Source organism: Oncorhynchus mykiss, chromosome 24, assembly GCF_057628025.1.
Source record: "Oncorhynchus mykiss isolate SJ-2025 chromosome 24, ASM5762802v1, whole genome shotgun sequence".
Lineage (NCBI taxonomy): Eukaryota > Metazoa > Chordata > Actinopteri > Salmoniformes > Salmonidae > Oncorhynchus > Oncorhynchus mykiss.
In genome coordinates, this window is record NC_143045.1 from 37,978,820 (window position 1) to 38,004,712 (window position 25,893).

At 43.9% G+C, this 25,893-nt stretch overlaps 1 protein-coding gene across 4 annotated transcripts; it reads right to left on the bottom strand.

Annotated features, from left to right (window-relative positions):
* Nucleotides 1-9,862: 9,862 nt before the first annotated feature.
* Nucleotides 9,863-24,784, bottom strand: LOC110503214 (cyclin-L1). 4 transcript variants are annotated; one of them, XM_036961048.2, is made up of 11 exons: nt 23,917-24,784; nt 23,423-23,497; nt 22,946-23,058; nt 20,479-20,599; nt 20,113-20,177; nt 17,946-18,045; nt 15,908-16,012; nt 15,245-15,386; nt 12,471-12,582; nt 12,257-12,343; nt 9,863-10,887 (listed from the first exon to the last, which is right to left on the bottom strand). In XM_036961048.2, exons 1-11 carry the CDS (start codon nt 24,175-24,177, stop codon nt 10,440-10,442), a joined length of 1,629 nt encoding a protein of 542 aa, XP_036816943.2. In that variant the 5' UTR covers nt 24,178-24,784; the 3' UTR covers nt 9,863-10,439. The 4 variants fall into 4 exon arrangements, with proteins under 4 accessions (XP_036816943.2, XP_036816941.2, XP_090075069.1 ...); XM_036961046.2 differs by having other exon boundaries at nt 20,479-20,602; nt 23,917-24,269; XM_090218943.1 differs by lacking the exons at nt 22,946-23,058; nt 23,423-23,497; nt 23,917-24,784 and adding an exon at nt 22,373-22,489.
* Between the last annotated feature and the right edge of the window lie 1,109 nt (nt 24,785-25,893).

Sequence of the window (25,893 nt, forward strand, 5' to 3'; positions counted from 1 at the left end):
AGATTTGATAGGGAAGCTGAGAGGTCAAATATACTGTTAAGATTTTCTACTGCCAAGTTTACACCTTCACTATTACAGCGGAACGTTTTACCCAGGAAATTGTCTAAAAGGGATTGAATTTGTTGTTGCCTAATTGTTTTTTGGTAGGTTTCCAAACTGCATTCCTTCCATCTATAGCATTTCTTAATGTTACTCAGTTCCTTTGGCTTTGATGCCTCATGATTGATTATTGCTCTGTTTAAGTAGACTGTGATTTTGCTGTGGTCTGATAGGGGTGTCAGTGGGCTGACTGTGAACGCTCTGAGAGACTCTGGGTTGAGGTCAGTGATAAAGTAGTCTACAGTACTACTGCCAAGAGATGAGCTATAGGTGTACCTACCATAGGAGTCCCCTCGAAGCCTACTGTTGACTATGTACATACCCAGCGTGCGACAGAGCTGCAGGAGTTGTGACCCGTTTTTGTTGGTTATGTTGTCATAGTTGTGCCTAGGGGGGCATATGTGGGAGGGAATGCTGTCACCTCCAGGCAGGTGTTTGTCCCCCTGTGTGCTGAGGGTGTCAGGTTCTTGTCCGGTTCTGGCATTTAGGTCGCCACAGACTAGTACATGTCCCTGGGCCTGGAAATGATTGATTTCCCCCTCCAGGATGGAGAAGCTGTCTTCATTAAAATATGGGGATTCTAGTGGGGGGATATAGGTAGCACACAGGAGGACATTTTTCTCTGTTAGGATAATTTCCTTTTGAATTTCTAGCCAAATGTAAAATGTTCCTGTTTTGATTAATTTAATAGAGTGAGTTAGGTCTGCTCTATACCAAATTAGCATACCCCCTGAGTCCCTTCCCTGTTTCACACCTGGTAGTTTGGTGGATGGGACTACCAGCTCTCTGTAACCTAGAGGGCAACCAGTGGGTCCGTCTCCTCTATACCAGGTTTCTTGCAGGATGACAATGTCTGTATTACCGATTTCTTTGGTGAAGTCCGGGTTTCTGCTCTTTAGGCCAAAGGCAGATGACCTCAGGCCTTGGATATTCCAGGATAATATAGTGAAGGCTTTTTGTTCCATAGAGGGTCCAATGTTGTTGGTCGTGGTTTGGCCTCAGGCCAGTAAGTGTGAGCAGAGCCTGCTGAGCATCTGGTACATGCCATTGGCTTGGGCGAGTGTGAGAGTGGGGGTTGGGACTGTTTGCCCGCTCACTACCTGGGCGTATGTGTGGCTTCCATGTTGAGGCCCTCTTTGCGGGGGTGGGGTGCATGGGGTGGGCAGGAGTGGCATAGGTCTGATCTGAGGGGGCCTAAATGGGGTGTGGGCATGGTTGACGTGGGGGGGTGTTGATTGGTTGGGGTGGGGGTGTGGGTGTGTCTGGGTGTACTGTGGTCTGGATGTAATTCCTCTTGGCGTGGGTCCTCTATGTGTAGGTCCAGGGGGGGGTCCTGCAGATCTGGGAGGGTGTCTCGCTGGTCTGGATGGGGTGTCTATTGATCTGTTGCTCCTGTGTAAAGTGTTGGGGATACGTTTGAGAGCGATGTCCTTTAGAGTTCGGGCAAAGGTGGGCACTGCTGTCTTGTAGAGGTGGACCTGGTCATAGAGGCTGTTCAAGTCCAGGGTGGAGTGGTGGGCCAGGAAAACGTTTGGTTTTGAGGCACAGTCACGGGAAATACTTGCATTTACCCGCTGTATTGTGGCAGGGTGGAAGTCTTTTCGTGGTAGCAGGGTGGAGATAACCACTTGTGCGTTGGGGAAAGTAGAAGAAGCCTTTTCAATCACTCCCTTCAGTGCTGTGGCCACTCTTTCCTGCTGTGCTCTCAGGTCGTTTGTGCCTGTGTGTATTATTATGTGGCTGGGTGAGCCTAGTTTGGCCTCAGACAGAAGGTCTAGGGCGCGTTGGGTGTTTGGACACCAGAGTTTAGACACACTGTGTTTGGGAAAAAGTTTTTTTTCTTCTATATATTTCCCATTTGAGTCCATAAGTAGTACAATCTGTGTCTTGTGTTTGTCCTCAGTGGGTGTGGGGGGGTTGTCAAAAGGGCTATCAGGGTGGCTCCCTGTCTCACTCACTCTCTCTCTCTCTCCCCCTCTGTCTCTCTCCCTCTCTATCTGTCTCTCCCACTCTCTATATGTCTCTCCCTGTCTCTCTCCCTGTCTCTCTCACTCTCTATATGTCTCTCCCTGTCTCTCTCCCTCTCTATATGTCTCTCTCTCTCTCTAGCTGTCTCTCTCTCTCTCTCCCTGTCTCTCTCATTCTCTCTCTAGCTGTCTCTTTCTCTCTCTCTCTATCTGTCTCCCTCTCTCTCTCTCTCTCTCTCTGTCTCCCTGTCTCTCTCTCTGTCGCTCTCCCTCTCTCTCTCTCTCTCTCTCCCTATCTATCTCTTTCCCTTTCTCTCTCTCTCTCTCTCTCCCTATCTAGCTCTTTCCCTTTCTCTCTCTCTCTCTCTCTCTCTCCCTATCTATCTCTTTCCATTTCTCTCTCCCTATCTATCTCTTTCCCTTTCTCCCTGTCTCACTCTCTCCCCCTCTGTCTCTCTCCCTCCCTGTCTCTCTCCCTGTCTCTCTCACTCTCTATATGTCTTTCCCTGTCTCTCTCCCTCTCTATCTGTCTCTCTCTCTCTAGCTGTCTCTTACTCTCCCTGTCTCTCTCATTCTCTCTCTAGCTGTCTCTTTCTCTCTCTCTCTATCTGTCTCCCTCTCTCTCTCTCTATCTGTCTCCCTGTCTCTCTCTCTCTGTCTCTCCCCCTCTCTCTGTCTCTCTCCCTCTCTCTCTCCCTCTCTGTCTCCCTCTCTCTCACTCTCTGTCTCTCTCTCTCTCTCTCTCTCTCTCTGTCTCTCTCTCTCTCTGTCACTCTCTCTCTCTCTGTCTCTCTCTCTGTCTCTCTCTCTCTCTGTCACTCTCTATCTCTCTATCTCTGTCTCTCTGTCACTCTCTCTCTCTCTGTCTCTCTGTCTCTCTCTCTCTCTCTCTCTGTCTCTCTGTCTCTCTCTCTCCCTCTCTGTCTCTCCCTCTCTGTCTCTCCCTCTCTGTCTGTCTCTCTGTGTTTGAAGTTGTGTGAATGTGTGTGAAAGTGTGCAGGATCACATGTAATCCTTATTAAACATAGCTAACACCGCAAGGGGGTGTGGTCTGCCCAACGCATCACTGGGGGTAACTGCTCCGCCCACAACCGTAAGGCTCTCCAGAGGGTAGTGAGGTCTGCCCAACGCATCACCGGGGGCACACTGCCTGCCCTCCAGGACATCTATAGCACCCGATGTCACAGGAAGGCCAAAAAGATCATTAAGGACAACAACCACTCGAGCCACTGCCTGTTCACCCCGCTGTCATCCAGAAGGCGAGGTCAGTACATAGACATAGACATGGAATCACTGGTCACTTTAATAATGGAACACTAATCACTTTAATAATGGAACACTGGTCACTTTAATAATAGAACACTGGTCACTTTAGTAATGGAACACTGGTCACTTTAGTAATGGAACACTGGTCACTTTAGTAATGGAACACTGGTCACTTTAATAATGGAACACTGGTCACTTAATAATGGAACACTGGTCACTTTAATAATGGAACACTGGTCACTTTAATAATGGAACACTGGTCACTTTAATAATGGAACACTGGTCACTATAATAATGGAACACTGGTCACTTAATAATGGAACACTGGTCACTTTAATAATGGAACACTGGTCACTTTAATAATGGAACACTGGCCCCTTTAATAATGGAACACTGGCCCCTTTAATAATGGAACACTGGTCACTTTAATAATGGAACACTGGTCACTTTAATAATGGAACACTGGTCACTTTAATAATGGAACACTGGCCCCTTTAATAATGGAACACTGGCCCCTTTAATAATGGAACACTGGTCACTTTAATAATGGAACACTGGTCACTTTAATAATGGAACACTGGCCCCTTTAATAATGGAACACTGGCCCCTTTAATAATGGAACACTGGTCACTTTAATAATGGAACACTGGTCACTTTAATAATGGAACACTGGTCACTTTAATAATGGAACACTGGCCCCTTTAATAATGGAACACTGGCCCCTTTAATAATGGAACACTGGCCCCTTTAATAATGGAACACAAGCTAGGAACACAAGCATTTCACTACACCCGCAATAACATCTGCTAAAAATGTGTATGTGACCAATAAAATGAGATCTGATTTGATCTGATCTGCTCCCTCGCCGTGGGGCTCTGTGCTCCTATTAAAGTGCTGGAATGTGACGGTCGATCTAACTTGTTTCAAAAAGAAAGTCTTCGTGCCGTAGCTGTGTGATTTCACAACGTGTTGCAGAGTTAGGGTCTCTCTCACATACTGTAATATACTGCCAGAGGCATACAGCACATTGCCTTTGGTGCCCTTCTAAGGGGAAATTCATTCCAGACATACATTGGGAATGCAGTTACAGGGCACTTTCCTATATTGGACTTGTAGAAGACGTGTTTTATTTCCTTAAACAGTTACACACAATGGTTGTTAACATTTTTTTTTTTTGCGCAGACAAATTCATTAAAAACAATCCATCGTGTAGCATTATGTACGTAAAAAAAACAGGACCCATAAGATTAGACTGCTGTCCCGCTGTTTCCTCATTAATACATACATTAATCACAGCTGATGTGTCAAATGTGTTAACTAAGCCTATATGTTTGGTCCAATCTGAGTTACTGAGCCGTTTTTCTGTTTGCGTCTAGAGGCTGCTGTGGTGTGAGCCAAAACACTCTCCCTCTCTTTCTCTCAGTGTAGCCAGGTTCAGCCAGGGACATCAGTCGTAGTTTTCCTTGAAGCCCCCATTATTAGCAAAATAGTGATAATTATGCACAACACGCCCAATTGTAGCAGGTAGCCTGGTGGTTAGAGCGTTGTACCAGTAACAGAAAGGTTGCTGGATCAAATCCCCGAGCTGACAGGGTAGAAATCTGCAGTTCTGCCCCTGAACAAGGCAGTTAACCCACTGTTCCCCGGGCCGTTTACCCACTGTTCCCCGGGCCGTTTACCTACTGTTCCCCGGGCAGTTAACCCACTGTTCCCCGGGCAGTTAACCTACTGTTCCCCGGGCAGTTAACCCACTATTCCCCGGGCCGTTTACCTACTGTTCCCCGGGCAGTTAACCCACTGTTCCCCGGGCCGTTTACCCACTGTTCCCCGGGCCGTTAACCCACTGTTCCCAGGGCAGTTAACCCACTGTTCCCCGAGCAGTTAACCCACTGTTCCCCGGGCAGTTAACCCACTGTTCCCCGAGCAGTTAACCCACTGTTCCCCGGGCAGTTAACCCACTGTTCCCCGAGCATTTAACCCACTGTTCCCAGGGCAGTTAACCCACTGTTCCCCGAGCAGTTAACCCACTGTTCCCCGGGCAGTTTACCCACTGTTCCCCGGGCAGTTTACCCACTGTTCCCCAGGCAGTTAACCCACTGTTCCCCGGGCAGTTAACCCACTGTTCCCCGGGCAGTTAACCTACTGTTCCCCGGGCAGTTAACCCACTGTTCCCCGGGCAGTTAACCCACTGTTCCCCAGGCAGTTAACCCACTGTTCCCAGGGCAGTTAACCCACTGTTCCCCGGGCAGTTAACCTACTGTTCCCCGGGCAGTTAACCCACTGTTCCCCGGGCAGTTAACCCACTGTTCCCCGGGCAGTTAACCCACTGTTCCCAGGGCAGTTAACCCACTGTTTCCCGGGCAGTTAACCCACTGTTCCCAGGGCAGTTAACCCACTGTTCCCAGGGCAGTTAACCCACTGTTCCCCAGGCAGTTAACCCACTGTTCCCCGGGCAGTTAACCCACTGTTCCCCGAGCAGTTAACCCACTGTTCCCCGGGCAGTTAACCCACTGTTCCCCGAGCAGTTAACCCACTGTTCCCCGAGCAGTTAACCCACTGTTCCCCGGGCAGTTAACCCACTGTTCCCCGGGCAGTTAACCCACTGTTTCCCGGGCAGTTAACCCACTGTTCCCCGGGCAGTTAACCCACTGTTCCCCGGGCGCTGAAGATGTGGATGTCGATTAAGGCAGCCCTTCCTGCACCTCTCTGATTCAGAGGGGTTGGGTTAAATGCGGAAGACACATTTCAGTTGAATGCATTCAGTTATACAACTGACTAGGTTTCCCCCTTTCCCCTATAGACAGACCCCTGGGTTGAGAATGAACCAGCCCATCAGACAGTTGCCAGAATTGCCCTATGTTCAGTTCGTCCGTAGTAGTCCAGAGCCTCTCAATGTAGTGTAGTTGACCTCTCACCTCCACAGAGGGTGAAAAATAGAGATAAGAGAAGGACAGGGGGTGAAATATAGAGAGAATAGAGGAACAGAGGGTGAAAAAGTAAGAGAATGGGACCAAATCCTACTACCCTGGCCTGCAGTGACCACAACATCCTCACTTCAGGAGCAACAGAATATCAAGCTAGTCCTGCCCTCTTGTGGTGAAACATAACACATGCTCATCAGAACACTATTGACATAAACTAAATTACACAATCCGCAATCTGTGATCAATAACATATAGACCAACCTCTGTTTAACCTAGTTAACCCAGGGGTGACAGGTAGCCTAGAGTGTAGAGGAGGTAGGTAGCCTAGTGGTTAGAGTGTAGAGGAGGTAGGTAGCCTAGTGGTTAGAGTGTAGAGGAGGTAGGTAGCCTAGTGGTTAGAGTGTAGAGGAGGTAGGTAGCCTAGTGGTTAGAGCGTTGGACTTGTAACCGAAAGGTTGCAAGATCAAACCCCCGAGCTGACAAGGTACAAATCTGTCGTTGTCACGCCCTGGTCTTAGTATTTTGTGTTTTCTTTATTAATTTGGTCAGGCCAGGGTGTGACATGGGTTTATTTATGTGGTGTGTTTTGTCTTGGGGTTTTCGTAGGTATTGGGATTGTGGTTTAGTGGGGTTTTCTAGCATAGTCTATGGCTGTCTGGAGTGGTTCTCAATCAGAGGCAGGTGTTTATCGTTGTCTCTGATTGGGAACCATATTTAGGCAGCCATATTCTGTGAGTGTTTCGTGGGTGATTGTTCCTGTCTCTGTGTTAGTTTGCACCAGATAGGCTGTATAGGTTTTCACGTTACGTTTGTTGTTTTTGTACTGTTCGTGTTTCTTCTTTATTAAACAATGTATCAGAATAACCACGCTGCATTTTGGTCCGACTCTCCGTCACCTGGAGAAAACCGTAACAGTTGTTCTGCCCCTGAACAAGGCAGAGAACCCACTGTTCCCCTGAACAAGGCAGAGAACCCACTGTTCCCCTGAACAAGGCAGAGAACCCACTGTTCCCCTGAACAAGGCAGAGAACCCACTGTTCCCCTGAACAAGGCAGAGAACCCACTGTTCCCCTGAACAAGGCAGAGAACCCACTGTTCCCCTGAACAAGGCAGAGAACCCACTGTTCCTAGGCCGTCATTGAAAATAAGAATTTGTTCTTAAATGACTTGCCTAGTGAAATAACAGGAAGTTAATTTTACCTACCAGTATCACTTCCCACTATGCGTAAGGCGTAATAAGGCACACGAAGGTGTAATCGACAGGTTTGGAATTACACATGACTCTGGGGTATCACACTGGGTTTTAATAAATCAATTAAATGAAAAGTATTTATCCGAAAGGAGCAATTATTTACAATGCTAAGAAAAGGTTATCAATGCTTGACGATTAGGAGCCTGATAATGTGCTGGATAGTTTTTCACACTTGGATCATGAGGACAACACGAGTCCCATTTGCCAGTCGGTGTGTAGGCCTGTTAGAGCCCAGTCCCGACACGCAGCCCAGTCCCCTACACGCAGCCCAGTCCCGACACGCAGCCCAGTCCCCTACACGCAGCCCAGTCCCCTACACGCAGCCCAGTCCCTACACGCAGCCCAGTCCCTACACGTAGCCCAGTCCCCTACACGCAGCCCAGTCCCCTACACGCAGCCCAGTCCCCTACACGCAGCCCAGTCCCCTACCGGCAGCCCAGTCCCCTACACGCAGCCCAGTCCCCTACACGCAGCCCAGTCCCCTACACGCAGCCCAGTCCCCTACACGCAGCCCAGTCCCCTACACGCAGCCCAGTCCCTACACGCAGCCCAGTCCCCTACACGCAGCCCAGTCCCCTACACGCAGCCCAGTCCCCTACACGCAGCCCAGTCCCCTACACGCAGCCCAGTCCCCTACACGCAGCCCAGTCCCCTACACGCAGCCCAGTCCCGACAGCTTGACAACGAAATAGGTTGACCAGGTGCTTTTCAATTTCATCTGGAAGAATCGTACACATCATATTAGGAAATCTGTCGTTATGAACACACATGAATATGGTGGTCTCAATTTTATTTTAATTTTTTTAGATTTTCCTACTTTGAATAATACTTAAGATAAATTGGGCTAATAAACATTTCTTAAAGAATCCAACTTCAATCATCCCTCACAACTTCTCCCGATTTGGTGACTTCAATTTTAAGTTACTTTGTAACTATAGTATCTATAACATTGATGAGATTCCTACAAAATGATCTGCTTTTCATAGACAAGTATTAGCGTGGTCGTTGATATATATCAACATAATTTCCGCCCCGCAGAGGTATTTCGTTTGGAACAATAAGGACATGTATAGAAACAAGCCTTTATGTTCGAAGAACTGGTTTAATAATCATATCCTGCTGGTGGGTCAACTTTTTAATGCAGAAGTTTTGTTACTCAATTATGAGGAATTTATATCTCATGTCGTTACAATATCCCTGCAAGACCTAGAGAGTTCTCCATAGTCTATTCCATCTGGAACTCTCATGTCGTTACAATATCCCTGTAACACCTAGAGAGTTCTCCATAGTCTATTCCATCTGGAACTCTCATGTTGTTTAACCAGGCCTCACCTTCTTGACCTTCCCTCGCTTAATCCAGTTGACTCTCCGTTAGGAAAAATATGTTTCTCCTTGTTCCCTCAGAACAACAGATCTATCTACATGTTTTATATCAAAGGGAGATTGTATCCATTCCTTATGTCACACGTTACTGGAATACATTGGTCACTAATATCTGTTGGGAATAAACGTCTGGTTATTACCACACAAATACCTGCTGGTTAACAAGGTCAGAGAGGTCTCTTTCAGAATGATCCATAATAATTACCCTGCGAATCATTACCTGAAGAAACTTTAAAACAGACATTAACATTGATTGTATTTGTGTTGAGCATCCAGAAACAGTTGACTTTATTTCAGCATTGTCTACATGTAAAGAAATTACGAAAATATATTTTTAGTTTTATAGTTGTTAATATACTTGATGACTTTGGTTTTTATATGAGAGAATGTGCTGCTCGGTTTCCTTAATTATAATAAGGATAAAGAACACATTCTCGCCAAATTATTCAGAATGCGCTAATGGAAACATTTCATAAATTCACGAATAAAAAATAAAAAAGTATTGTGTTTTCTAGAAGGAATTCGAGCAGTACATTAAGACCATTCTACACTAATCAGAAAGCTGTTAAAACAATCAAGCCGTGTGTATCTTTTAAGGTCTTTGTATAATCTGTAATGTGTTGTTATCATTGTTGGTTTGTATGCTTCTTGTATGTTTACTGGTTTTTCTGAAAAAGAAAAAAAAAGATTTGTTTAAAAAAAATGGGTGTATGTAGGTCTGTCACTGTTGAAGGGATAAGAGTTGTCATGAACAGGTGTTTGAACACACCCCATTTTGGCTACTTTCACACCTGTAGCGCAATCAGATTTTACCCACACTAATTGGTATTTCTCAGAGCTGATCGATTGGTCAAATGACCATTAGTGGACAAAGACAAGACATATGCTGCCTGTGTGAACGCAGCCTATAGCGGACCGCAGCTTTTCATGACCTGTAGCACGGCGTAACAAAATACAAGTCAAATCAATTGTTTCCTTTATTTATTTATTTTTTTAATTGTGTAAAAATCAGACATGAACACATGCAGACTAAAAACCAGTGTAACAAATTCACCACGATCCTAAAAAAAAAAAAAGGTTCTGAAATCAAGAGTCTGCAATCCAGCTGTAAAAAAAAGAAATATGGTCTATTTCTAGAGAAGCCCAGTAGGTCCTTTGCATCTGTACAGAACACTGTTTTAGCGAACGCACATTTGACCAACGGAATGAGCCAACACACAGAACCCGGAAGTCACCTTCAGTCCACTGAGCTAAAATAAAATAAAAAATATTGACGTCTTTCCTGATTCTTTTATTGTTGAATACACATTTATTCCTTCTACCACTGAAGTGTCGCTTTTATAAATCAAAGCATTGTCAGTAAATCAGCAGTTCACCATCTTTACACTGTAAATACGTTCTCTCCAAGTCCATCATTTGACATTTAAACTAAAAATTAAAAATAAAATAAAAGAGGTTTGAATGGAAGGATTGGGGTGGGAAAGCAGAACAAAAATAAAAAAGACAAAAACAGCATTAAGGAGCGGAGGTTCCTCCTCCCGACCCTGGTCAGCGGCGGTGGCGCCCGTGACCCGAGTGTCCGTCGCTGCTGCTATGGCGTTTGCCCTTGTGGGTGCGCTCGCGCTCGTACGACCTGGACCGATCCCTCCTGTCTCCACGGTGATGTCCTCCCCCAGGACCACCTCTCTCGTGCTTGTGCTTCTTGGCCGAGGAGAGGTCCGACGTGCTGCGGTCTGTGTCCCGCTCCCTCCCCCGTTCCCTCTCTCCCTTGCTGGCAGAGCGCGACCTGGACCTCTTCCTCTTGTGAGCCCCTCCTCCGCTGCTGCTATGACGACTCGATGGCTTGGGGTCGATGTTGCCATGGTGGCCGGGCTTTGACTTGAGATGTGGGAGGAGGGGGGAGGGCGGATGTCGTCGGGGTGAGGGGCTGCGGCTGTGAGAGCGACTGCGGGAACGAGAACTGTAGGTCCCAGAACGACTGCGTCGGCTGTTGTAACTGCAGAGACAGTAAAGAAAACAGTTCAAACAGTGGGCTTCAGCAGTAACCTGGCCGCAAAGTAGAGCAGTAACCTGGCCGCAAAGTAGAGCAGTAACCTGGCCGCAAAGTAGAGCAGTAACCTGGCCGCAAAGTAGAGCAGTAACCTGGCCGCAAAGTAGAGCAGTAACCTGGCCGCAAAGTAGAGCAGTAACCTGGCCGGTACTGTAGTAACAGTCTGCAAAGTACTATAGTAACAGTCTGCAAAGTACTATAGTAACAGTCTGCAAAGTACTATAGTAACAGTCTGCAAAGTACTATAGTAACAGTCTGCAAAGTACTATAGTAACAGTCTGCAAAGTACTGTAGTAACAGTCTGTAAAGTACTGTAGTAACAGTCTGTAAAGTACTGTAGTAACCGTCTGTAAAGTACTGTAGTAACAGTCTGCAAAGTACTATAGTAACAGTCTGCAAAGTACTGTAGTAACAGTCTGCAAAGTACTATAGTAACAGTCTGCAAAGTACTGTAGTAACAGTCTGTAAAGTACTATAGTAACAGTCTGCAAAGTACTATAGTAACAGTCTGCAAAGTACTATAGTAACAGTCTGCAAAGTACTGTAGTAACAGTCTGTAAAGTACTGTAGTAACAGTCTGTAAAGTACTGTAGTAACCATCTGTAAAGTACTGTAGTAACAGTCTGCAAAGTACTATAGTAACAGTCTGCAAAGTACTGTAGTAACAGTCTGCAAAGTACTATAGTAACAGTCTGCAAAGTACTGTAGTAACAGTCTGCAAAGTACTATAGTAACAGTCTGCAAAGTACTATAGTAACAGTCTGCAAAGTACTATAGTAACAGTCTGCAAAGTACTATAGTAACAGTCTGCAAAGTACTATAGTAACAGTCTGCAAAGTACTATAGTAACAGTCTGTAAAGTACTGTAGTAACAGTCTGTAAAGTACTGTAGTAAGTCTGTAAAGTACTGTAGTAACCGTCTGTAAAGTACTGTAGTAACCGTCTGTAAAGTACTGTAGTAACAGTCTGTAAAGTACTGTAGTAACAGTCTGTAAAGTACTGTAGTAACAGTCTGTAAAGTACTGTAGTAACAGTCTGTAAAGTACTGTAGTAACAGTCTGTAAAGTACTGTAGTAACAGTCTGTAAAGTACTGTAGTAACAGTCTGTAAAGTACTGTAGTAACAGTCTGTAAAGTACTGTAGTAACAGTCTGCAAAGTACTGTAGTAACAGTCTGCAAAGTACTGTAGTAACAGTCTGCAAAGTACAATAGTAACAGTCTGCAAAGTACTGTAGTAACAGTCTGTAAAGTACCAGTTTACTACAGTAATTTACATCCAGTCTACACAGTAATTAATGAAGGAGTGAAGTCTTACTGTCTGCGCGGGGAGCGTGATCGCGAGCGAGTTCTGGAACGAGATCCACTCCCATTGTTCCTTCCTATCTTCACCTCCTTCCTCAACCTGAGAAGAGAGAGGAGAGAGAGAGAAAAGATGCCATTTCCATTAGAGGTGTCTGCTTAGCATAAAAATACAACTTCAACAGGGGAAAAACAATAAGCCCGGTTTATGTTGAAGAATATGTCTTTACCCGTTGTGTGGGCTCTTGGAGCCCTGGGCTCTGCTGTCCGGCTCTTTCTTTACAGGTTTGAGGGCCTGGAGGTTTGGAGATGTATCCTCCACCTTCACTACATTGGGGGAACCTAAGGAACACAGACGCATAACATGTCATTACACCGGTTGGTCCCCGTTTAGAAATGTAAAGTCAGGTTCATTCTTGTATTTAAAAAAAATACATGTAAAAAATAAATTAGGCATGTTTTTTTTAGAAAGGGAGCGAAGGTCAATAGACAGGTTGAACCACGGACCCAACAACCAATGTACTTCATCTCTGACGACCAGAATAGAGCAGGGCACTTGCCTAAATGAACAACTATGGTAAGGTAACCTCACAGGGTTTAAATGAACAAGTATGGTAAGGTAACCTCACAGGGTTTAAATGAACAAGTATGGTAAGGTAACCTCACAGGGTTTAAATGAACAAGTATGGTAAGGTAACCTCACAGGGTTTAAATGAACAAGTATGGTAAGGTAACCTCACAGGGTTTAAATGAACAAGTATGGTAAGGTAACCTCACAGGGTTTAAATGAACAAGTATGGTAAGGTAACCTCACAGGGTTTAAATGAACAACTATGGTAAGGTAACCTCACAGGGTTTAAATGAACAAGTACGGTAAGGTAACCTCACAGGGTTTAAATGAACAACTATGGTAAGGTAACCTCACAGGGTTTAAATGAACAACTATGGTAAGGTAACCTCACAGGGTTTAAATGAACAACTATGGTAAGGTAACCTCACAGGGTTTAAATGAACAAGTATGGTAAGGTAACCTCACAGGGTTTAAATGAACAAGTACGGTAAGGTAACCTCACAGGGTTTAAATGAACAAGTATGGTAAGGTAACCTCACAGGGTTTAAATGAACAACTATGGTAAGGTAACCTCACAGGGTTTAAATGAACAACTACGGTAAGGTAACCTCACAGGGTTTAAATGAACAACTACGGTAAGGTAACCTCACAGGGTTTAAATGAACAAGTACGGTAAGGTAACCTCACAGGGTTTAAATGAACAACCATGGTAAGGTAACCTCACAGGGTTTAAATGAACAAGTATGGTAAGGTAACCTCACAGGGTTTAAATGAACAAGTATGGTAAGGTAACCTCACAGGGTTTAAATGAACAAGTATGGTAAGGTAACCTCACAGGGTTTAAATGAACAAGTACGGTAAGGTAACCTCACAGGGTTTAAATGAACAAGTATGGTAAGGTAACCTCACAGGGTTTAAATGAACAAGTATGGTAAGGTAACCTCACAGGGTTTAAATGAACAAGTACGGTAAGGTAACCTCACAGGGTTTAAATGAACAAGTATGGTAAGGTAACCTCACAGGGTTTAAATGAACAACTATGGTAAGGTAACCTCACAGGGTTTAAATGAACAAGTATGGTAAGGTAACCTCACAGGGTTTAAATGAACAAGTATGGTAAGGTAACCTCACAGGGTTTAAATGAACAAGTACGGTAAGGTAACCTCACAGGGTTTAAATGAACAAGTATGGTAAGGTAACCTCACAGGGTTTAAATGAACAAGTATGGTAAGGTAACCTCACAGGGTTTAAATGAACAAGTACGGTAAGGTAACCTCACAGGGTTTAAATGAACAAGTATGGTAAGGTAACCTCACAGGGTTTAAATGAACAACTATGGTAAGGTAACCTCACAGGGTTTAAATGAACAAGTATGGTAAGGTAACCTCACAGGGTTTAAATGAACAAGTATGGTAAGGTAACCTCACAGGGTTTAAATGAACAAGTACGGTAAGGTAACCTCACAGGGTTTAAATGAACAAGTATGGTAAGGTAACCTCACAGGGTTTAAATGAACAAGTATGGTAAGGTAACCTCACAGGGTTTAAATGAACAAGTACGGTAAGGTAACCTCACAGGGTTTAAATGAACAAGTATGGTAAGGTAACCTCACAGGGTTTAAATGAACAACTATGGTAAGGTAAACTCACAGGGTTTAAATGAACAACTATGGTAAGGTAACCTCACAGGGTTTAAATGAACAACTATGGTAAGGTAAACTCACAGGGTAAGGTAAACTCACAGGGTTTAAATGAACAACTATGGTAAGGTAACCTCACAGGGTTTAAATGAACAACTACGGTAAGGTAACCTCACAGGGTTTAAATGAACAACCATGGTAAGGTAAACTCACAGGGTTTAAATGAACAAGTATGGTAAGGTAACCTCACAGGGTTTAAATGAACAACCATGGTAAGGTAAACTCACAGGGTAAGGTAAACTCACAGGGTTTAAATGAACAACTACGGTAAGGTAACCTCACAGGGTTTAAATGAACAAGTACGGTAAGGTAACCTCACAGGGTTTAAATGAACAAGTATGGTAAGGTAACCTCACAGGGTTTAAATGAACAACTATGGTAAGGTAAACTCACAGGGTTTAAATGAACAACTACGGTAAGGTAACCTCACAGGGTTTAAATGAACAAGTACGGTAAGGTAACCTCACAGGGTTTAAATGAACAAGTATGGTAAGGTAACCTCACAGGGTTTAAATGAACAACTACGGTAAGGTAACCTCACAGGGTTTAAATGAACAACTATGGTAAGGTAACCTCACAGGGTTTAAATGAACAAGTATGGTAAGGTAACCTCACAGGGTTTAAATGAACAAGTATGGTAAGGTAACCTCACAGGGTTTAAATGAACAACCATGGTAAGGTAAACTCACAGGGTTTAAATGAACAACCTGCAGGAGGTTGTAAGGTAAACTCACAGGGTTTGGATCCAGGAGAGAAGCCCCCCAGGTTGGACAGAGCTGGGGTCCCATCGGGGTTCAACCCTTTAGCCTTCAGCTTGGCCTCCTGCAGAGACATCTTCCTCCTCTCCACTTCCTTCTCCAGGTGGTCATAGTCCGGCTGGCCCAGAGAGAGAGACAGTGTAAGGAGGGTTGAGAGGTTAAGGGGTATTGTATCATACAGCAGGAGAGACAGTGTAAGGAGGGTTGAGAGGTTAAGGTGAGGTCTCATCATACAGCAGGAGAGACAGTGTAAGGAGGGTTGAGAGGTTAAGGTGAGGTCTCATCATACAGCAGGAGACACAGTGTAAGGAGGGTTGAGAGGTTAAGGTGAGGTCTCATCATACAGCAGGAGGATGCATAGAGGAACCAGGCCATGGTTCCAGGGTTGCTAGAAGGTTAGGGGGTGATACTGTACAGACATTTTTATTTATTTGATTATTATTATTTATTTTTACCTTTATTTTACTAGGCATGTCAGTTAAGAACAAATTAGTATTTTCAAGGTTAACTGGTTAACTGCCTGTTCAGGGGCAGAACAACAGATTTGTACCTTGTCAGCTCGGGGATTCGAACTTGCAACCTTCCGGTTACTAGTCCAACGCTCTAACCACTAGGCTACCCTGCAGCCCCAGTATGTACCTTCTTCCTGGTGTACAGTTTGAGGGTGGTGATACAGATATCCTTGATCTCTTCCTCCGTGGCTCCAAACAGCATATACCAGTGAGGTCTGGATGGGAGAGGCATCTACAGACACACAGAAACACACAGCACCTTAGTTAACGTCTTTGGGATAGGGGGCAGCATTTTCACTTTTGGATGAATAAGGTGCCCAGAGTAAACTGCCTCCTACTCAGTCCCAGATGCTAGTATTTGCATATTATTATTAGTATTGGATAGAAAACACTCTGAAGTTCCTAAAACTGTTTGAATGAGGTCTGTGAGTATAACATAACTCATATGGCAGGCAAATCCCGGAGAAAAAATCCAAACAGGAACTGGGAAATCTGAGGTTTGTAGTTTTTGAACTCAGCCCCTATCGAATACACAGTGGGATATGGGTTATTTTGCACTTCCTAAGGCTTCCACTAGATGTCAACAGTCTTTAGAATGTTGTTTCAGGCTTCTACTGTGAAGGGGGGCCGGATGAGAGGGGATTGAGTCAGAGGTCTGGCAGCAGCCTCGTTCTCAGTCACGCGCATTTCACATTGCTTTTCTAGACAATGGAATTCTCCGGTTGGAACATTAATGATAAAAACATCCTAAAGATTGATTCTACACTTCTTTTGACAAGTTTCTACGACCTGTAATAGAACTTTTTTGAACTTTTCGTCCGACTGGACCTGAACGCGCGTTTGGATTTGTTTACCTAATGCCCTAACAAAAGAAGCTATTTGGACATAAATGGACATTATTGAACAAATCAAACATTTATTGTGGAACTGGGATTCCTGGGAGTGCATTCTGATGAAGATCAAAGGTAATTTAATATTTATAATGCTATTTATGACTATTGTTGACTGCGCAACATGGCGGATATTTATTTTGGCTGGTTTGGGCTCTGAGCGCCTTACTCACAATATGCTTTTTCCGTAAAGTAAAAAAATAAATAATAATTCTGACAGCGGTTGCATTAATAATCGATCAAATTGTAGACGGGGCCAATCTGTATCCAATACAGGAAAGAAAACAAACCAGCGCTGCTTTTCACGTCTTGTGCAACTCACAAAAGTGTCCCCAGTTCCTAGTTGGCCCTACTTCTTCAATGCACAAAGGAATAACCTCAACCAAATTCCAAAGACTGGTGACATCCAGTGGAAGCGGTAGGAACTGAAAACAAGTTGCTAAGAAATATCCCTTGGCAAAGACAATTCAGGGAACAGAGAGAAAAAAAAATCTGAACAGTTAGTCCTCTGGGTTTTGCCTGCTACATAAGTTCTGTTATACTCAGAGACATGATTCAAACAGTTTTAGAAACTTCAGTGTTTTCTATCCAAATCTATGAATAATATGCATATCTTTTTTTCTTGGCATGAGTAGCAGGAAGTTGAAATTGGGCACCCTATTTATCCAAAAGTGAAAATTCTGCCCCCTAGCCACAAGAGGATTTATTAAGGAGAAGTTTATCTATATTTTCATCAACATTTTTAATTGAGTATTTCTGTGAATTCATGTGGCTCTCTGCAATATCACTGCATGTTTTGGAACTACTGAACATAACACGCCAATGTAAAATAAGATTTTTTGACATAAATATGAACTTTACCAAACAAAACATACATGTATTGTGTAACATGAAGTCCTATGAGTGTCATCTGACGAAGATCATCAAAGGTTAGTGATTCATTTTATCTCTATTTGTGCTTTTTGTGACTCCTCACTTTGGCTGGAAAAATGGCTGTTTCTGTGACTTGGTGGTGACCTAACATAATCGTTTTTATTTTTTTTAAATCAGACACTGTGGCTGGATTAATGAGAATGTTATCTTTAAAATGGTGCCCAGTACTTGTGTTTGAGAAATTTGATTTATGAGATTTGTTGATTTGTATTTGGCGCCCTGCAATTTCATTGGCTGTTGGCAAGCGGTTCCGCTAGTGGAAGACTAGAGATTGGAAGAGGTAGGAGAAAGACGGAGAGAAGGTGAGATAAAAAGGAGAAGCCAAATCCAATCCAGCCGTACCTGGAGAGCTCTGGCAGCCAGGTAGATGCAGGCACATGCGATGGTTTCAGCTTGGAATCTCACAAACACGTTGGTCCTAAGGCTGTCATTCATGTAGTTCCTACAAGGACACAAGCAACATACAGATACATAGCACCATCTCCTCCCATAGCCTTGTGTCCCTCCCCCAACAGACCAGATCACAGAAACACTGGTCTGGGCAGTCACCAGCTGGTCCTCAACAGCTAAAGGATGTGCAGGCTTGTTCCACGTTGACCGTGTTACTTCAACCATGTGTTAGTGCAGGGGTGAAACAAAAGCCTGCACAGTGCAGCTCTACAGGACCAGAGTTGGTGACCACTCAAATAAAGACAGTTATACATCTGAAATAATAATAAACACAAACAGTATGGAGACTCTAGTTTAGCTTTGTCTCTCTCTCTCTCTCTCTCTCATCCATGTTGGTGTTGAGCTGGACATGCAGCGTCACAGATGAAAGCTTGTACACAGGACAGGACGATTATCCAAGAGCCCACTGGTCTATACCGTCTAAAGACAATACAGCACCCAAAAACAAAAAGTACACAAGTCCTATTCAGAGGTGGACCATTCTCAGAGGACATGCCTGTCTAAAAGTATGCATGCAAACAGCAAGGGAATGCAGAGCAGACCGAGGTGACCAGAGACATACAGCAGCCCGTTTACAATATGCAGCCATCGGCCAGATAGGTAATGGCAGAGAGGAGATGGGACCGCAGATCAAGGATCCGATTGGACAGGTCAGACATGATGCACTCGGCAGTTAAAGAGTCGCTAGGCAACCCTGAACTCCACATCAAAGGGCCAACACAAAGATGCCATGTGTAGAACAGTGACGCGACGGTTGATGGAAGCCATCAGGGTTCAAGGTGTTTTAAAGTGGGATTCTAATTGTAGCTAGTTGTCTTGAGTTTCAGTGACCCTGATAAGCTATAGCTCAGGCATGACAACATCTGACAGACAACAGACATTTCAGACTGATGGTTTTGTCGCCTAGCAAGCAGTCAGACAGAAACAGGAAAATGAGGGGGAGACGGAACAGAAGACTGTTGGTGCAATCCTTTCCCACCCTATACAGATCCAACCTCAACGTGTACCCGTCAGGATTCAATGGAAGCTGGGTCTGATATGCAAAACCCAGCTTTACTGATGGAACAAACAAAAAAACTAGCTCTAAAGACATTGAAATCTAAACTTGAATTGTCTGAGCAGAATTCCCCATTCTGAGCCAGTCCTGGAGCGTGACCCTTGTGTGTGTGTGTGTGGGGGGTTGTCATATGATTTCAGATCGGACAACATTCAGACAGCCTCAAAATGAAAAGCAGCACACACAAGGATCCCCCAGAACAGACTCCCCTAGACTGGACGAGGGTTGGAACCTTGGACTATAGATAGCGACTACTGCTAAAAAAAAAAAAAAGGCTGGTGGAAATGAATGGGTGACGAGACAGGTCCTTGGTGTCAAAGCCTGAGCAGGATCATCCTGAAAGACATGTCTGGAGATCACGTCAGTTTGTGATAAAAAAAATCAAACAGACAGTTCAACAGCACACTTTAACTACTGCATCAAAAAGGCATACCCAGAAAACGATCCAGTCAACAACAACAAAAAACTATGCTTACTTCGAATCTAAAGCAAGCAACTAGAAAAAAAAAATGCTATTGTTGTTAGAGCTATCTATTTGGTTAAAAAAAACAGAAAAAACAGTTTAACCTTGGAAGCACAATCCCAAAAAACACAAATCCTTCTGGACACCCCCAAGAGAAAACAAGACCATGTTGGCAGTTGGGAAAGGCCCGCCCCCTTCAGTGGATCTCGGGCAGAGAGCTCTCACTGGATTGGCTGTCTCCGAGAAGGGCAGCCAGCCAATGGGGGGAGCTTCCTGGGGTCATGTGGTTGAAGGAGCAGAGTTCAGAGGTTCTTTATGAGACTTACCAGCATGGACTACCCTTTAATCAAAGAGTAGAGAGAAAGGACAAAGTTAAACTGAGTTCCCTGGGCACCAGAATCAGACTATAAATAGCCAGGTAAAGGACAAGAGGATAACAAACAGGTCTCAATAATGAATCCATCAGAGAAAAGGGGTTACAGAAGGGTGGAATCAGACGTAGGGCACCGGGTTAGTTCAGGTACAGGCCATGTACTTACCAGGCGGTCTGGACCAGAGTCTGGTTCTTCTCACATTCCAGGACTTGCAGGTACATGACAATGATCTGGAAGAAGACCAATTGACATTATGCAATAACCAACGCGGTTTCACAACCCCTAGACCGAAGAATGCAAACCACCAGCCTTGTACTGAGAATTCGCCAATGTTCTGGAACATCATAACTACAGCGGTGTCATGTGAGTCACAGAAACCGTCACAGCCTTAACTGAACAGCAGTGTTAGTGGAGTGTGATAGGTCTAAAGGGCCTAAAGCTAATGCTGAGAGGTAAATGTGGCTGTCTGTTGAGTCAGAATAACACCGGTTGCAATGCATGAGAGTTGTGAGAGGTGTAACTGGGTCTCACCTTGTGCGGATGCTTGACGTGTACGCAGAAGCCCAGCTCCTTCAGGATTCTCCGTTCAGCTTTGATCACTTGGTTTTTGGTATTAATGTAGTTCTGATCAAGAATCAATGAACTTGCACTCCTGCTTTATAAAAAAGAATGAAAATAACCAAAAATGTTTCCCCCCCCCCAATCAAAAACAGACTAAAAGACAGCACCCTTCTGCTTTGTTTGACTGGTTCTCTTTTCCCCTTGGACCAACTTAAAGCAACAGGCCCAAATTGAGTGTTTTTTTTTTTAGGGGTTTAGTTGGCTCCTGTGATTTCAGTGGAAGCTTTTGAGTCACACGGTGCAATGTCTGCCCGAAGTCACCACACATCACAGCTTTGACAGAAATATCAACAAACCCTAAACATGACCAAACCTGGGCGGAACTAGACTAGCCAATCAGTTCCTCACCTCGTATTGTTGTATTAGGAATAGAAACGGGACGCAAAAAATATATATTCTCAACTTTAGGGTGACGACAAATACGGTGTAAAAGAAAATAATCAATTGACTGACTTCCGTCATACAGTCACCCCATAAGGAAGCATTTACAAGCCAAACATACACTTCACCACATTATGGAAAGAAAATCCTTAAGGTATGGGCCTACACTACGATTACCTACAAAACACGCACTTTAAAATTGTAAGAAAATGGATCCACGAGACTAGAAATGTGAGTGGTGGCCAAAACCCCTTTCCATTTACAGAACAAAACCTCAGGTTTTTAAAAGACGACAAACATACTAAACTTTGGACATCACTGTCTAGACTCATACATGTACTGGGTGTAAAAAAATATATATATATGTTGATGTACACTTTATTTAACTAGGAGAGTCACATTGAGATAGACGTGGTTTTCATCGGAACCCCAACGACATTAACTTCTAAGAAGCGCGGAAAGGACCCTAGAATCTCTCTTAACCCAGATAAAAACCTGGAACTAATGCAGCACAGATCTCATCCCATTCAGTCCTGGTAGCTCCCAGTTAACACACAGAACATTAAGGACGCCAGAGCAGAAGTTATGTAAGTGTCCTGGCATTCCAATCTGGTACTCTGACATGATAATGGCAACAACGTGACTCTTTAGCTATCTGGTACTCTGATATGACATGGTAATAACATGACTCTGTAGATAATACCTCTGGGCGCCAGATCTCAGTCAGAACTAAATACATTTTCTAACTGAACATTTACTAGACCGCAAACATGACCCGTTACAATTAAAACGTGTATTTCATGGCACAAAAACAAGTTTGGATTTACTAATTTCCTGACTTCAGTGGAGTCTAGACAGGATGACAAAAACATGTGACATGGAAAATGTGTACAGCTTCAGTTTGTGTTTCTAAGTTACTACACAAGCTGAAATCAGTCAGGTGGAATAGCTACATCTACTTCAGACTGACTTAAATTTAGCATACCATGGTCAATTTCAAGAGAAAACTATTTCATCCAAACAAAATCTAAAAAATAAATTAAAAAAACAAGCACCTGAAGAACTCAGCTTATGTCCAGTCACAGGTGGCGATGTAGAGTAAAACAACTCCACCAACCCAGCTCTTAAACATATTCTCTCCCCTCAATATTAAATCTAGATAGTGAACATATGCATATCAACAATTCAGCAAATATTCTAAGAGGAAAGAAAAAGGTGATATTTCTGTGAAAGCCACGAATGCCATTTGGTGAATGAGGGAGGTTGCTCTGTAGTACATACTGTATGTAGTGTTTGAGCTACATTACCACAGGATCCGCAAACACCCAAAGCTTAGACTGAGTCAAAGGAGTCCCCAAGGCTCCCAGCCTAGGACCTGCGGCCAACCTGTCCTCCCCGATCCCAGTGCACCGCAGTGACTCACACCACGGGCGTCTCCCAGGGGAGGGGGGGTGACACCTCGCTCATGGTTGTCATGCCGACTGCTTCATCTCTACGTACCATTCCACATCACCCAGGCTTTGGTAAATGTAGCTGGTCGCTGTTAGTTGGTTGCAAGGGAAAAGAGAACCCAAGTTAATACCACAGCCTCAGAATTGGAACTGAACAGATTATTCTGGTCAAAGAAAGACACTCGTCTAGCACAGTGTTGTCTTCTGGTGCCAAATTGGTTTTGTCTTGGCAAAGCAACACTTTAGGTTAGACGTGTTAATGCATCACCTTTCACTGAACTACTTGTCTATGTAGGTAGCTGTGAATATATTGCTGTAACTACCATTGATCAGAGATGAGGAAACTGAAACGTTTTAGAGTATGGTTTAGAGTACATGGATCAACAGAAGGTCACTGTCACATGAATACATCAGATCAACATCATGCAAGATACTGAAAACATAGTTACTAATTCATGTAATGCCAGATGAATACATTTGCCCTCTCACCAATGGTTGCCGTACATTTAACAGAAATGAAGGAAAGTTTCTATATGGATGCTTACCTTTTGCCTCTATGACTCTGTTTTAAATGGTGAAAAACATTGATGACGTCTCTGAATCGTCTTGGTGCTTCCTCGATCTTGGACGCCAAGTTGACACAGGCCATAGCAACAATCTGGGGGACACGAATAGAATAACAGAACTTTAGCGTATGACGCTAGATGTGGTTAGCTATCAAAACATTAACATTACTCTGGGGCCTTGCAATGATAAACACTTTATATAAAAAGTGGTAAGCTATATCAAATCAAATGTTAGATGGCTACAATCAGTTAGGAATGGTTTCAACCTTAAAACCGGGCCTATGTGGGTTATGTGACAAACCAACTACTCTAACTTACAGTAAATGACAATATGGCCGCCAATTTAAACGTTCCCTCTCCGCACACCACCAGTGAGTCAAAGATCGTTCCGTCTGTGAGTGTCGTAGCTAAACTAACTGTTGTGTTGCTAAACAGCTGAAAGAGACACTGACTTACCTCAAAACTGTGTTTGACAAACGATTTAGAGTAGAAAAAACGATGAAAAAGAACTTGACCCGTAGCCATTGCCACCTGTAATGTAAAGAACAAAATTACATTAGACGGAAGTATCGTTTATCGTGGAATTGAAAGCAGACATCCGCCATTTTGTCCTGGTCATCCCACAGCCCCGGATGTAATCGCTCTACACGTATAAATTAAACTACTTCATTATATAAGTAACATTAGTAAAACACAGATAATTGCGCTAAATAACACATCTGATTCAATAAATTTACCCGTCACTGACCAAGTTAGCCTACTAGATTACACTAATCAATAAATGAGCTAGCTGTGAGTTAGGCCTTGGCTTGGGTATTTCCCTTCCGTGGCCTCATTTTGACGGGTTATATCAACAAAGAGGTGAGTTCTAAAACAATGGCAACTATAGTAACCTAGTTATGTTTTTCAGATGTTGACGGTAATGGATTGACATTTTTTTTAGTGTTTACCTGTGGCAATCGTAGAAGAATACCAGCCGATTGAATTAGCTCACAACCCAGGATACGGAGGTCGGTCTCCGTGTGCAGGTCGAGGCCATCGAGCATAGACGGGGTTGGCTGAAGCCTTTCCTCCGGTATGAGAGAGTTGCTGATAGTGAGGTAAACTTCAGAGTAAACTCTGTCGCCTATAAGGATCCCATCGTTGTTCGTGGACGTGTTGGGAACGGCGGAGATTGGAACAGCGGCCATGTTCGCCACAAATGAAAGCATTGAACGACACAACAACGCAGAGAGCCTGGACAGCTTCACCGACCGAGAAAGGAGAGATGATCAAATCGATGACGTCAGCGCGCTGTTGAACTACGTACACAATACGTACACGGAACTTTGTGACAGGAATGAAATAGTTCCAATGAATCATACATTTGGCTGAAGTGCCTTACGGCATTTTTATTACAATAGGCTATATAATATTAGTCATATCATTTTGCATACAATTTGGTCTGTAGTCCCATGGGAATGGATGATGGAAAGGAGCGAGCAAGTCACTTTTGGTAACTGTCTGGAATTGTCAATGACGATAATTCTGGGAACTCTTTTTTTTTAAATGCAGCGTTTGAACATATCCATCCGCCCGTCTTACTGCGACAATGTATACTGAACAAAAATATAAAGGCAAGAGTGAGTGATCTCGTCAGGGTATGGATAATTGCCATGGATAAAAATGCAATTGTGTTGTCCGAAGCATATGCCTGCCTTATCCATGGCCCCACTACCATTATGGGGCACTATTTTCATCAGTAAACCGCTTACCCACACGACGCCATAAACGTGGTCTTTGGTTGTGAGGCCAGTTGGATGTACTGCCAAATTCTCTAAAATGACGTTGGAGGCAGCTTGTGGTATAGAAATAAACATGACATTCTCTGGTGGACATTCCTGCAATCAGCATGCCAATTGCACACTCCCTCAAAACTTGAGACATCTATGGCATTGTGTTGTGTGACAAAACTGCACATTTTAGAGTGGCCTTTTATTGTCCCCGGCACATCAATGTGAACCTGTTTAATGATCATGGTGTGTAATCAGCTTCTTGATATGCTACACCAGTCAGGTGGATTGGGTTATTTTGGAGAAATGCTCACTAACAGGGATGTTAACAAATTTGTGCAGAAAAGTTAGAAGATAAAAAAATAAAAAAATTGTGCATATGGAACATTTCTGTGATCTTTTATTTCCGCTCATGAAACACGTTACATGTTGAATATCTATTTTTGTTCAGGGCAGTTTGTTTTGTTCATGGTAGTTTGAGACCTGCAGCCATTGCATGAGACAGAAGCTGTCAGACAGAAAAATGATTCTGCAGCGCGCTCTCTCACCAGTGAATTACGTTTGGTTCCTAGTGAATACACACGGCAGTAGAACATTTGAGGTGCAGGTACTCAGTTCCACGTCATTTCATCAAGCTATGACACCCACTATCTCAGATTGTTCTGACATGGTTTCTATAGTTAGTAACAGATACAATTAGCATTTCTGAAACATTATTTTGTTGAAATATAGTTTGATCTCTGACAAATTAAGATAATTGATTGCACCCAAATTGGCCATTTTAATGTATAGGATTCAGATAATATTCAATAAATATAGTACATAACATCCACTTTGTACCAAACTTCTTCCTACAAATGAGTAAGACATAAGGAATTCCCCCCCAAATGGGCAAAAGTCACCTGTGGACCCCCCCCCACCCTATGCCAATCCAACCCCAACAACCACTATCACTATTCCCTGTGAAGCTGGTGATGCCCCCCCCCCCCCTGTCCCCCCCCCCCCCCCCGTGGCTGTCAGGGGTTGGCAGGTCCCTCACATCCATGCAGGTCCCTCACATCCATTTGGCTGTCAGGGGTTGGCAGGTCCCTCACATCCATTTGGCTGTCAGGGGTTGGCAGGTCCCTCACATCCATTTGGCTGTCAGGGGTTGGC

Excerpts from the sequence above, each read along its gene's own strand:
- LOC110503214 (XM_036961046.2), bottom strand. The coding sequence starts at position 24,177 with ATGCTTTCATTTGTGGCGAACATGGCCGCTGTTCCAATCTCCGCCGTT. Across the intron at positions 20,178-20,478 it reads ACGTCAAGCATCCGCACAAG|ATCATTGTCATGTACCTGCA; the intron begins GTGAGACCCAGT and ends GTCTTCTTCCAG. Across the intron at positions 15,387-15,907 it reads AACTGTACACCAGGAAGAAG|CCGGACTATGACCACCTGGA; the intron begins GTACATACTGGG and ends TCTCTGGGCCAG.